The 14184-nt window shown below is 32.3% G+C and overlaps 1 protein-coding gene across 1 annotated transcript in view; it reads right to left on the reverse strand.

Annotated features, from left to right (window-relative positions):
- HUNK (hormonally up-regulated Neu-associated kinase) overlaps positions 1-14184 on the reverse strand; it is a 132878-nt gene that overhangs the window by 72685 nt on the left and 46009 nt on the right. The window contains exon 2 of the mRNA XM_051984976.1: positions 1983-2275. Within this exon, the coding sequence (XP_051840936.1) occupies positions 1983-2275 (293 nt within the window). The remainder of the gene's footprint in view (positions 1-1982; positions 2276-14184) is intronic.

The following is a 14184-nucleotide window of genomic DNA, read 5'->3' on the forward strand; positions in this document are numbered from 1 at the left end:
AAAGAAAAGGAAGAAATGATGAAGGGGAGTTTTAGACTTGTATGAATTTGTAAGAACTGGTGCAAAACAAAGTGAGCGGAGTGAATAGAAAAACTTAGGCATTACGATCAACACAATGAGCAACAATTTCAGCAGAGAACTTATGACCAAACTTGCTACCAACAACATGAAGGAGAAATGATAGACTCAGAGTGCAGGCTGAGACATAATTTTTTTGGATATAACCATGCAGGAATTTGTTTTGCTTGACTATATGTTTGTAATAGAAGATTTGGGGTTTCTTTCTTCATGGTGAGGAAAGAGGAAAGGCAAGAGATGGAAGGGAGAGAAGGCAGATCTCTATTTGGAAAAAAAATAATTAAAAAATAATGATCATTGGTCACTTTAGAGGCTGAAACTTCAGTTGAATGAGATTAGAAAGAGAACTTATATGACAAAAGAAAATGGTAAATAACTTATTGAAAACATTTATCAGAAAAAGAAGGGATGTAGAATGATAGTCAGCTGATTCGTTGGATCAAGTGAGAGTTTGTTTATTTGTTTTTCAGAATGAAGGAGTTAGAGGTGTGTTTAAAAGGACAGTTTAGGAATCAGTAAATACTTTGCTATTGTTTGTAGAGAGATTATGGACAATGGGTATGGAATTTTGCATTGTGCTATTAAGCAGATCATGATTAGTATTGTTTAACTGTTAGTGCTTATTATAATAGAAGGCTCTATTATGAGACTAAATGACTGTGATATAAAAACAAAACTTTTAAAAAAGGGTAATTATATATACCAACCTCCAAAATCTATTAAAAAATAAGGGGAGGGAGAGGAATATAAGGTGGAATATAGAAGGATATATAGATTTATGGCAGTGGGACAAGGTATGTGGATTACTGGGAAAAGGATAAAGAATAAAGAGGGGTATAGAAGAGTGTATAGAGATATGGGAGTGGATGAGGTGGGTAAATTAATGGAAAAGGGACAAAGCAGGGTTGGGGAAGAAGAGCAAAGGATAAGATGGAATAAAGAAGGGTGTTTAGGTTAACAGGAATGGGACAAGGTGTGTAGATTAAGGGGAATGGGATGAAGAAGGAAGGAAAGTGTGGGGGAGAAGATAAGGGAGGGATCCATGGGTGGAAGGTGGTTAAGTAATAGGAAGGCAAGTCAAGGAGCTGAATTAAAGTAGAAGAATTAGCAGAGATAGGAAATAAGAGATATATACAAACATTACAACAAGGATTAGGAGTAGAATTTATTAGAAAATTAAAAAGTAGAGATAATAATAATTGATCTCAGACAAAGTCAAACTTAAATATTCAACCAAAAGAGAAATCTACATTGTATGTCAGTCACATTAATATTGTTATATATGTGTATATAGTTAAATATATATATCTGTGCTTAACTGTAATCTACTTTGGGGGAATAAAGGGGATGAAAGGGGAAAATAAGAATAAAGTAAAAAGTACACAGCAAAGAACTAAAGAATAATCTACAAGGAAGCAAAGGAAAGATGGATAGTAATGAATATAGTCTCTTCTATTATTATATGCTTTCTTGAAATGGAAATTTATTGCTATATATTTTGAATTCTCCCTGATGTTTTGCTGGGTACGTGACAATGGCTTTTTTTTTTTTTTAACATTTTCCTCTAAAAATAGGACAAAAGTATAAAATAGACTAAGTTCAAATTTAAATCGGTCTATAAGTCCTATTGGATATATTCATCTTGCCTACCCAGGAAATTTCAATGTCTATTTATGAAACAATTTGATTTTCTTCAAATGGAAATGTTCACATGGAAATCTGCTTAATTTCCAATCTTTTAGATTTGGGGAAGATTTTCCATTTTACATAAATTAAAACATTTTTAAAAAAAGGAATTATAATGAATTTTTAAAAATACTTAAGTGTAAAGTCTTTCAAATAATAATATAATCTATTTAATTTGATCAATTATAGGTAATAATTATAACAATGATGGCACTTACCTGTGGACCACTCCTGCCCGATGAAGATGCTCTACTGCTAAGATAAGTTGCCTGATGTATCTACGGGTTTCGTGCTCTTCCAGTCTTTTCTTCTCATATATTTTGTGCATCAGGTTGCCACCAGGACACAGCTCCATGACCAGGTAATAGCTATTTTCTGTCTCTAAGATATCAAGTAGTTGAGTGATATTGGGATGCCGGATCATTTGCTGGATTTGCCCCTCTCGCCTTAGGTTTTTTGTGACATAAGTGTCCTTTTTGGCCCTCTTCTTATCAATAATCTTCACTGCCACCTGAAATAAAAAATAAAGCTACTATCATATAGTTCAAGCATAGATTATTCTGAATTTATGGAGGTTGACAACTGGATGATATGAGACTTGGAATTGAAAGTGAATTGAAATTCTACTTCAGATACTTATTAGCTGTGTGAGTAATTCATTTAACCTTTCTCAGCTTCAGTTTCCTCATCTACAAAAAAGAATTTTGATCTTAATAGGACCTACATTAGTTATTGTAAAAATCAAAAGAGATAATATATGTATAGCACTTTATAAAATATCAGTATTATATAAATGCTAGCTATAGCACCAAACACTGGGAAAATAAACAGTTATTGATATTACAAATTTACCAATAGAAAATAATGCAAAATTTCATTAAGATCTAATTTTTGTTTCTATTTTGAGAAGAAAAAAAATTTAAGGCACAGTAATTTAAGATAAATAATAAAATTTTCTTAAGTAAATTGTCTTGATGACTCTTTGAGTAACTTTTAATGAAAATATATAAGCTCCCATTTGTTCTTATGTGACTGATAATTAACTAGATTCTCTCCCAGGAGTTCAGAAAGATGAAAGAATATATTTGTTCTAGATTTCAAAGGAAAAAATAATTTTTACTTTTTTCTCTCCTATATTCTCTATGATGCAATGGGTACTGATGTCACTTTCCCCTCTAAATATAATAGTATGGATCCCTCAAGAACTGCTTAGTTGGATGAGGGAATTGGATGTCTGTGGCTCAGGTATTATATGGGCACTTAATTTCCTGCTTTTTTTTTTTGCCATTTTAAGACTTAGTAAGAGAGTGAGAGTAGAGAGGTGTTGAGGGAGGTGTTGAGGTATAATAGAAAGCTTTCTTTATTTGGAATCAAAGAACCTGAATAGTCTATGTGTTTCTTTTGAACTTCAAGTGACACTCCATTTCACTGGGAAAATATTACACAAAATAAAAAAGTTGTTTAATTATAATTTTTGGTGGAGTTACAATAATAATTAGTATTATTTTTTGCCACACTGCTCCTACAGAATAATTACATAATAAAAAAGTTACTTAAGGGCCAATAAGTAATAGTCAAGTTGGCTCTTCTCACCCTTTTCTTACACTATTTTCCACTTTCCACAGATTCTTAAAATCAGTATTTCCTCCTCATTGGGGGAGGTTTCCTGGAACTCTCTATTGTAGGGTCCTAATCAGGCCTACCCTCCCTATTTACTGCTCATCACCATCAAAATTTAACTCTTCTATGTCCTATTTCTAAATATTTTAAAGGCTTTACCATTTCTCCTAAAACTAGCCAAAATAAACTCATCTGTCACCATATCCATCTTTTTCTTCCTACCACAAGTTCCAAAAGACTTCTTTTTAAAGTTAAACTCTATTTCTGTTCTCCAGACTCCATTAAAAAAAATCTATCTAACCTCATTTCCCAACACTCCTGAGGGATATTGTTCTTCTGCATTTCTCCTGTCCTTCCTTCCCTCTCTCTTGAATTTTTAGTCTTTTTCCTTTCCAGACTCCTCCTCTGCTTTTTAAATATATAAGGCTACCTTTAATGTTGAAACAGCCTTCTACTACTTCACCCACCTCTGCAGTGACAGAGAGCTCACCCCCTCAATGGTGATCCATTTTATTTTTGGAAAGGTTCTTATTTTTGAAAAGTCTTTCATTTTATCAAGCCCAAATGTGTCTCCCTGTAGCTTCCACCTACTGGTCCTATTTCTGCCATCTGGCAGTTCCACAAAATATGCGAATTCCATTTTTCACATGACAGCTTTTCATATATTTGAAGATAACAATCATGTCCCCTTCAATCCCAGCCTAAGCTTTTACTTTTCCAGACTAAACATTCCTAAACTCTCTCATGGCATAAATTCTGAGCTTCTAAATCCCCTACCCTCAATCTGGTTTCATCCTAGCTCTTCTAATATCATCTCCCACTTCTCTTCAATCTCCACCCCAGCCAGGATATTATCTTCATGGTTCCCTGAATGTGTCACACTCTGAATATGCCAAGTTTTATGTTCTAAGCCCCCTCACTTAGAATGGTGCTCCCTTGCCCTATATCTATTTAAATCAAATAACTTGATTCTTCAAGGTCCAACTTCAAGCTCCCCCCTCATTACAACTAATCTAATATGCATTAGGTTATATTACTACTATGTAAATGCTAATTATTCTTAATAGTAAACAATCAATAGCTTCATTCTTGTTAAGTGATTAATGCTAAATTGTTGATAACTCTAATATCCTTTCAAAAAAACTCATATTACTTGGATTACACATAATGATTTGGGAATGGAGAATGGAAGATAGAGGCTGGGAGAGTAGGAGGACAGGGAAGAAAATACAAAACCTTGCAAGAATATAATTAATTGATGCCCACAAGTTGGGGAACTGATAAACAAGTTGTAGTATATAATAGTAATTAAACACTATTATGCTATAAGAAATAACTGAACAAATTGTGGAGTATAGTTGTGATGGAATACTATTGTGTTGTAGAAAATAATGAGCTCAATGACCTTAGAAAAGCATCAAAAAGAATTAAATAATGTGATAAAGAATGAAGTGAACAGAACCAAGAGAATGTTGCATACAGTAAGAGCAATATTGTTTTAAGAATGACTCTGAGCTGATTGTTGGGACTAAATGTGAATCACAAAAGTTTTTTTCACTATTTTTGTTATTTGCTTTTTCCCCCCTTTTGGATCTGATTTTTTTGTGCAGCATTAAAAAAATGTGGAAGCATATATAAAATAATTGTACATATTTGACAAATATTATATTATTTGCTGTCTAGAAGAGGGAGAGGGAAGGGGGGAGAAAAAAGACACTATCTGCATCCAGAGAAAGAAATGATAAATAGAAGTATGTATAGAATATTATACACACACATTGCAGTTTCATGTGCAATCATCTTGTTTTTATTGTACTGTATTATGGAAATACTTGTTTGTTTTTGTCCAGTGAACTGAAAATTAAAAAAAAAGAAATAATGAACATGTGAATTTCAGAAAAACCTGATGCAAAGTGAAGTCAGCAGCAGTAGAACACTGTACACAGTAACAACAACGTTTTATAATGATAAACCATGAATGAATTAGCTATTCTCAGAAAAACAATGATCCAAGGTAATTTTAAAGTTAAGATAGAAAATAAAAATGGATGGAATCTGAATGCAGAACAAAGCATACTATTCTCACTTTACATTTTTGTGGATTTCTTTTGGACTGCTTTTTTTTACAACATGACTAACATGGAAATGTGTTTTATCTTATTGCACATGAATAACCTTTATCAAATTGTTTACCATCTAAGGGAGAGTAGAAGTATAGAGTAGAAGTATTAAGGAGGAAAAGATTTGGAATTCAAAATTTTCTAAAAATCAATATTAAAATTTGGCTATACATGTAATTGCAAAAGAGATTAAGAAAAAGAAAGAATATAGCTCATTATTTTTTATGCACACATCAACTCAGTCAAATGGACATTAGAGGAATTGAGCAAAAAAGACTTCCATTTTGTTTTAAAATGTTTTTCTGACCCCACACTAAATTAAGCCAAACAAGTATAAGAAAAGGTTGCTTTCAATCTTTTGATAGAGTAGTCCTTCATTGTAATGGACACAGCAACTTTTTTAGTACAAAAATAATATTGTCTCTCAGGGATAAGATTTAGTGGTAATTCCCATCTTTTTTTATTTGTTTCAAGTATTCCTTTAAATCACAGAACAAGTATTGAATACCCAGAGTAATTTATATGCTTCTCAGAATACTTTGTAATTATTTATTGCTCAAGATTCCATTAGTGCAAACTATATGGGCCATCATCTCTAACCCCCCAAAAAGTACATGAATCATGGCATGGGAATCACTGGGGTTAAGAATATGGAGAAATACTAGGAAGATTTTAATTGTGATCTAGACCAAATTAAAAGGCAATTATTTGGTGCAGTGGATAGAGTGCTGGACCTGGAGTCAGGAAAACTCACCTTTCTGAGTTCAAATCTGTCAAGATAACTTATTGTTAAGTGAGCAAGTCACTTAACTCTATTTGCCTCAGGTACCTCAACTATAAAACAAGTTGAAGAAGGAAACAGAAAACCTTTTCAGTATCTTTACCAAGAAAACTCCAAATGAGATCATGAAGAGTTGGACATAACTGAAAAACGACTGAACAAGAAAATTTGGATTAAATTTATCTGCTATGTTTTTTTTTTTTTAAGTTTCACTTTCTTTATCACCTTCTAGCAATTTTTTTTTTCTTGAGGCAAGTGAGGTTAAGTGACTTGCCCATAGTCACACAGCTAGGAAGTGTTAAGTATCTGAGGCCAGATTTGCACTCAGGTCCTCCTGAATTTAGGGCTGGTGCTCTATCCACTGCACCACCTAGCTGCCCTAGAAATGAAATTCTTAAAACACAAACTGATGAGATTGAAACCTAACAATTAATCTCCATCATTTATATTCATTTATTTAAAAAATTTATAAATAGTATTTTATTTTTCCAATTACATGCAAAAGTTTTCATCATTAATTTTTTATGAGTTTTTGAGTTTCAAATTTTTCTCCTTCCCTCCTTTCCCTCTCTCCTCAGCAAGAAATTTCATATAGGTTATTCATATGCAATCATGGAAATATATTTCCACATTAGTCATGTTGTGAAAGAAGAAACAGAATAAAAGGCAAAGACCATCAAAAAATATTTTGCATTAGCATGCATTCAAATTCCACATCTCTTTCTCTGTATGTGGATAGCATTTCCATCATGAGTCTTATGGAATCATCTTGGATCATCATATTGTTGAGAAGACCTATGTCAATCATAGTTGTTCACTACACAATGTTACTGTTACTATGTAGAATGTTCTCCTGGTTCTGTTCACTTCACTCAGTTCATATAAGTTTTTCCAAATTTTTCTAAAATCTGCCTGCTCATCATTTCTTATTGCACAATAATATTCAATTACACTCATATACCACAACTTGCTCAGCCAATCTCCAATTGATGGACCTCTTCTCAATTAATAATTTTTTGATCCTACAAAAAGTTGCAATAAATAATTTTGTACAATTAGGTTCTTTCTCCCTTTTTTATGATCTCTTTGGGATATAGATCTAGTAGTCATATTGCTGGATCCAAGAGCATGCACAGTTTGATTGTCCTTTGGGCATAGTTCCAAATTGCTCTTCAGAATGATTGGATCAGTTCATAACTCCACCAACAATGCATTAGTGTTCAAATTTTCCCACATTTTCTTCACCTTAATTATTTTTCTTTTCAATTATATTTACTACAAGAATCTACTTACTGAACCTCTATGAATTGTTTGTAAAATTAAACATAGGAAGTTGCTCTTAATCACAGAATACACTTAATCAGCATTTGTTCTAAGGGAGGAAGAAAATGAGAAATGAAAGGAAATGCAATCAGTGATCTATGTCTTAAATGATTCACCTTAATATGATAAGACACAGAGATTTGCAGGCAAAATAGATTCACCACTAATTATATTTATGAGCTACCCAAACTGATAATGAATCTATGTAAGATAACCTGTTTTAGAAAGCATTCATTTCAAGAATGACATTTTAGCTTGTTACTGCTACTTCTACTAAAAATGCCCAGTATTTATTTAGTGCCTATTATAAAGTGCCAGGCACTTTACTAAGTGCTTTGCAAATATCTCATTTGTTCCTCAAAATAGGAGGTAGGTGTTGTTATAATCCTTATTTTATAGTTAAAGAAACTGAGGTACAAGCTTAATTCAGTTTAACCGATATTTATTGTCAATGTGCAAAGTTTTGTTAGGTGCAGAAAATATAACGAGAAGGAAAGAGCATTTATTAAGTGCCTACTATGTGCTAAGCTCTTTATAAATATTATCTCATATAATAAAAAAGGAAAAAAACCACATGTGCAAAAATGTTTGTAGCAGCCCTTTTTTGTAATGGCAAGGAACTAGAAACTGAATGCCCATCAACTGCAACAACAAGACTATACAATGATTATCTGTGATGGACTTGCCTTTTTTCAACAATGAAGTGATTCAAACTAATTTCAATAGACTTATGATGGAAAGAGCCATATGCATCCAGAAAGAAGACTGAGGACTGAATGTGGATCACAACATAGTATTTTTACCTTTTTTGTTGTTGTTTGCTTGTTTTTTCTTTCTCATTTCCCCCCTTTTTGATCTGATTCTTCTTGTGCTACATTATAAATATGGAAATATGTTTAGAAGAACTGCACATGTTTAACCTATGTTTAACCTATGATTACTTGCTGTTTAGGAGATGGGAGAGGTGAGGAAGGAGAGAAAAATATTTGGAACACAGAGTTTTGCAAAGGTAAATGTTGAAAATTATCTTTGTATATGTTTTGAAAAATAAAAAGCTATTATTATAAAAAAAATTCTCATCTTCATAATAAGCCTGGGTGGTAGGTGATATGCTTATTAGTTGAGGAAATTGAGGCAGACAGATTAAGTGATTTGTCCAGGGTCACACATCTAGGAAGCATCTAAGAATGAATCTTAATTCCCAGGTCTTCATGATTCCAGGCCTAGAGCTCTTTACACTGCATCACCTAGCTAAATATCAAAGTGACATAGGTACTGTTCTTATGGATCTTACACCTTCCTGGAAGATATGTGACATGAATGCAACTAAAGTATAAGGAATAAGAATGTAGCAGAGTCTATGGCATGATGTAGGCTAAGTGTTCTATGAGAATGGAGAGATACTTTTGATTTGGAAGGAGGTGGGAAGATTTATGGAGGAGGTAGTATCTCAGAAGATTGAACCTTAAAGGAAGAGAAGACTTCTAACAAAAGAAATGCCCATTTACTTAACCCATGGTCATAAGTGATAGAAAAATCACCCAAAAAGAATATAAAGTACAGCTCTTTGCATTAACAAAAAAAATTCAAAATTGTAATGATATCATTATTAAGGGATCCCTTCTTTAAAGAGTGATGGAGAATGTTCTGTGTCCATAAGACAGAAATGCATCCTAGAATACTTTTACAAAGGGCTTTAAAAACTGTTATTAAAAATGTGGGTAGGAAAAAATTTTATGAAGAAATAAGAGGGAACACTGTGAGGTGTAAAATGGATAATTTTGATCATATTAAAAATAACAAAGTTTTGTACAAACAAAACTAAAATGGATTAGAAGGAAAACAGAAACACTTGGGGGAAATTTTAATACAGTTTCTTGGATAAAGGTATCACATCTCAAATATATAGAGAATTTTGACTTATAAGAATAGGTCATTTGGAAATTAAAGGATATAATCAAATCAAAGGATATAAATGTTTTTTTGATGAAGAAATCAAAACTATACGTATTCATATGAAAAAATTCTCCATTGATTATATAAGTTATAGTACATGTTACTGTTCTATAAGAAATGATGTGCAACTAATTTCAAAAAAGCCTGAAAAGATTTACATAAACTGAACATTGTACATAGTAACAGCGATAATTAACTATGATGGACCTGCCTCTTCTCAGCAATGTGATGATCCAAGACAACTTCAATAGTCTTGGCATGGAAAATGGTGTCCAGAAGAAAAACTAAGGAAACTTAATATGGATCAAAGTATACTGTTTTCACCCCTTTTTGTGGTTTGTTTGCTTTTTTTCTTCTCATGTTTTTTCTTTGTTCTTCTGATTTTTCTTTCACAATGTGATCAATATGGAAATACATTTAGAATAATTGTCCATGTATAATCTATATCAGATAATTTGCAATCTTAAGGGGAAAGGTAAGAGAGAAAGGAAGAAAAAAATTTGGAGTTCAAAAATTTACAAAAATGAAAGTTGAAAACTAACTTTACATGTAATTGGAAAATTATACTAGGAAAAAAGTCATTGATTAGAGGAATGAAAATTAAAATTTTGAGATACCATCTCACATATATCACATTGGATAAAATAATGAAAAGGAACTGATCCAACCACTCTGAAGAGCAAAATGGAATTATGCCCAAAGAGTTAAAACTGTGTATATAATATATCCTTCAATTCAACAATACCTCTTTTAGGACTGTTTCCTAACATTATTAAGGGAAATGGAAAAGAACCTCTATGTTCTTAAATATTTGTAGCAGCTCAAAGAACTGAAAATTGAAGAGATGCTCACGAGTTGGGGAGTAGATAAGCATGTGATTGTGATAGAATACTACTATACTATAAAAAACGATGAACAAGTTGACTTTAGAAAAACATGAAAAGATTTGCATGAAATAATGGAATGAAATGAGCACAACCAAGAGAAGTTTTATATATTAACAGCAACATTGTTCCAAGAGTAAATGTGAATGACTGCTCATTCTGATTATTATAAATTTAAATCAACTACAAAGGACCTTTGAAAAAAGAAGCTATTCACTTCCAGAGAAAGAACTGATAAAGATAAGTTTACACAGTTTGGTGTTCCATAACCCCTCCCCACTCAAGCACATGCATGTGTATATGTGCATGTGTATGAAATGGCCTTCTCTATGTATGATGGAGAGGGAAGGAGATAGTTTGGAATTTAAAATGTTCACACCCAAAAAAGGGTGATTTTTTAAAAAATAAAATAAAATAAAAATTATTGTTCCATAAGAGAGTTCAGAGGGTGAAGAGGGTACTACTATGAAATTCAAATACATCTTTTAAAAAACATTATCACAAGATTCATAGCTTCTTAGATAAGCTCTTTTTTGTTCTTTGAATATGGCTTATTTATAAGTGATTGTCTAATTCACAATTTAAAAAACCTGTAAAGAGGCAAAAAAAAAAATCTGTTACTCCCGCACATTGCAAATAATGGGAAATACAGTGGCAGCAAACATAATCTCTAGGATAAGAATGTAGATATAAAAAAAATCTATAAGATAAATGAGCTAGAAAATAATTAAATCAAATAGCATCTTCTTCAACAATAGCATATTTTGAATTTTAGGAAACCTTTTCCTATATTTTAGACAGTTCTTTTTCTTTATTTTTAAGATAATGGAATCTATTGCAGAGAGAATTAATGACTTAATGCTACAGAGTCTGAAATCTGAACCCTGAAAACCTGATGAGAATGGTGACACTATGAGTAATTGAATTTTATCATCAAATAAGAATTAGACAGAAAAAAATTCTTTTATTTTTGAGAATCTACTCAAGAACAAAACAATTAATAAAAGAAGGGCAAACTTAACAAGACCTGCAGAGGAAATTGATAGTCCAGTAAAAGAAAGGTTTAGATCAGTATCTGATTATTTTGATAAAGTGAGCTCCAAAAGAATATGGGAACTCAATATAAAAAGACCACATTACTAAAAAGGGGGGAGGGAGGAAATAGAGAATAGCAGAAGGCAAGTTTTCACAACTGTAGAAAGTAAGAAAAATTTTGCTTTGACTTTGATAAAATTCTGATATCTAAAATATATTTAGAATTGGCTCAAATATACCAATCAATAAATCAACATTTAGGGTATCTACTACAGTGTTGATACTAAGCTAAACCTCAGAGTCATTATCCAAAACTTAAGTGGAGTGGAGCAAGGAATGTGAATGGTTTTAATCAGGAAAAATTCAAACTAACCAAGAATGATATAAATATTCAGCTCACTAAGAATAGAAATATAAATGAAAGCAAGTCATATCCATAAAAATGGCAAAGATGATAAATGATAGAAATCATCAGTGTTCAGTGTAACCAAAAGCCAGCCACACCAACCTGTCCCTGAAAACTCCTCCCCTACTTGAATTGCCTTACCCTCTTAGAATAAGTTCCTTGAAGGAAAGGACTGTGCTAAAGCACAATGCCTTGAACATACATGTTCTTTTATCTTAAATTTATAGTAGGTACTTTCATCCAGATCCTTGTAACTACATGATAATCATTTTACTTTTCTCTGAGTTCCCACCCTCACTATTTCTCATCTCAAATAACCAGCTTCCAAATCTCGTTTTTAATTTAGGGTAAGACCCAACTATTTCTGGGACTCAGAGGCGTTCAGGGCATAATTATGGATCAAATTCATTGCTGTAAGAACCTACCTTTTCAATAGGGAAAGTAGACTCCCCAATTCCCATATTCAATGCCTCATCAACCCTATCCCACTATCCTAGGAAAAGTTGCTAATTATACAGTAGTAAATTAGGACTTGAAGATCTTAGTCTTCAAGAGGGATAGTCAAAAAAATAAAAGGTACCTAATGTACAAACATAAATTGGTATGAAATAGATAGTTTATTCCCATAGAAATGAGGGAATGCTAAAAATAAAAATATCATGAAATATAATACAAAATGATTAGAGCAAAATTTTGAAATTTATTTATAACTACTATTACAATCTGCTGGAAAGCTACAGTGAGGTAAAATATAATTTGGCAGCTCTGCCAGTTAGTTATTCCACGCATCACCTCTACATTACTTATTGATCAATAAAACAGACAACATTGATCTTTCTGTCAATGACCTTTCTCTTTGTGACGGCTGAAATGTTCAATGCCAAGCTGTTTCCATGCTGTGAGCCACCACCACTCCAACATAAAGGATGATCTCTATGCAAAAATGAGACATGAAATGTGTCAGAAAAATTGACACAGAATTCATTCCATAGTCTCTGAAACAGGCATTTAGGAATCCACCAAATCCATTGCCAGATTTCAGGGGACCCTCAACTTGGATGGGAGTAAGAAACTGAAATCTTTATTTTTGCTAACTTTTGGTTTCATTTGTAATCCTATGCATTTTATTTTATGAATTCAAAGTCATTATTCTGAAAAAGGGTCCATAGATTTCACCAGGCTGTCAAAAAGGTTTATGATATAAAAAAGGGAAAGAATCTTTTTTCCAGGTCTTTTCAAGAGTAATCAAGGAATTTTCCTCTATTTGTAATGGAAGATCTCAGAAATTACTTAAAAGAACAACTCATTAGCAGTATCATCACAGAATACATCATCTATCAGCATAACTTGGAAAAATCTAGATGTGTATGAACTCAATCAGACATTAAACAAAAAGAATGAAGTGACCCACTAGAACATGGCAAAAATTCAAGATGATTCAAGCATCTTCTTCGGCCATGAGAGACTTTCTGTTTCAGATCTATGTAATGGAATTGACTAAAGACAGATGTGGCAGAGGAAGACAAAAGACCAGAGTGATAATGTTTCTAGTTTAAGCGTATGCCTCAAGGAATCCCAGAAGTACCTGCCACTTTGCAAGAGCTTATAAAGAAGTAGCTAGTGACATAAACTACACAGAAGTTTTTGAATTCTTGGAAAATATTGTTGTTTTTTTGGAAAAACATTACAAGAGAAGAAAAGACTAATGAAAGCATTAAACCGGTTTGGAAAAAGTAGACTTAAGTTGACACTTGACAAAAGTCAGTTTTGTTAACTCTCTATCAAATACAGGGTTCATATAGTATCTCAGAAAGGGATGAGTATTGAATCCTGAAAAAATGGGAGCACTTAGGTGGCCACATCCAAAGAATGTATGTGACCTAAGAACTTTTTAAAAATTCAGTGGTAAAATCTTTCTTGTGTAGCAAGATAACTGTGTAAATATGTACACATATATTGTATTTAACATATACTTTAACATATTTAACATGTACTAAACTACCTGCCATCTAGGGGAGAGAGTGAGGGGAAGGAGGGGAAAAAGTTGGAACAGAAGGTTTTGCAAGGGTCAATATTGAAAAATTACCATATTTTGTAAATAAAAAGCTATAATAAATTTTTTTCCTAAAATTCAGTGCTAAGTATATGAAGAATTATGCTGCTATTGCTAAACTTCTCAACAATCTTAAAGATAAATGATTACCAAAAAAATATTGAAAACATGATAAGAATGATAAAATTATTTTAAGCCTCCAGAAACTCTTTGAAAAGATGAAAAATGTGAATAAGCTTTTA

Source organism: Antechinus flavipes, chromosome 3 (genome assembly GCF_016432865.1).
Source record: "Antechinus flavipes isolate AdamAnt ecotype Samford, QLD, Australia chromosome 3, AdamAnt_v2, whole genome shotgun sequence".
In the NCBI taxonomy this organism is placed as follows: Eukaryota; Metazoa; Chordata; class Mammalia; order Dasyuromorphia; family Dasyuridae; genus Antechinus; species Antechinus flavipes.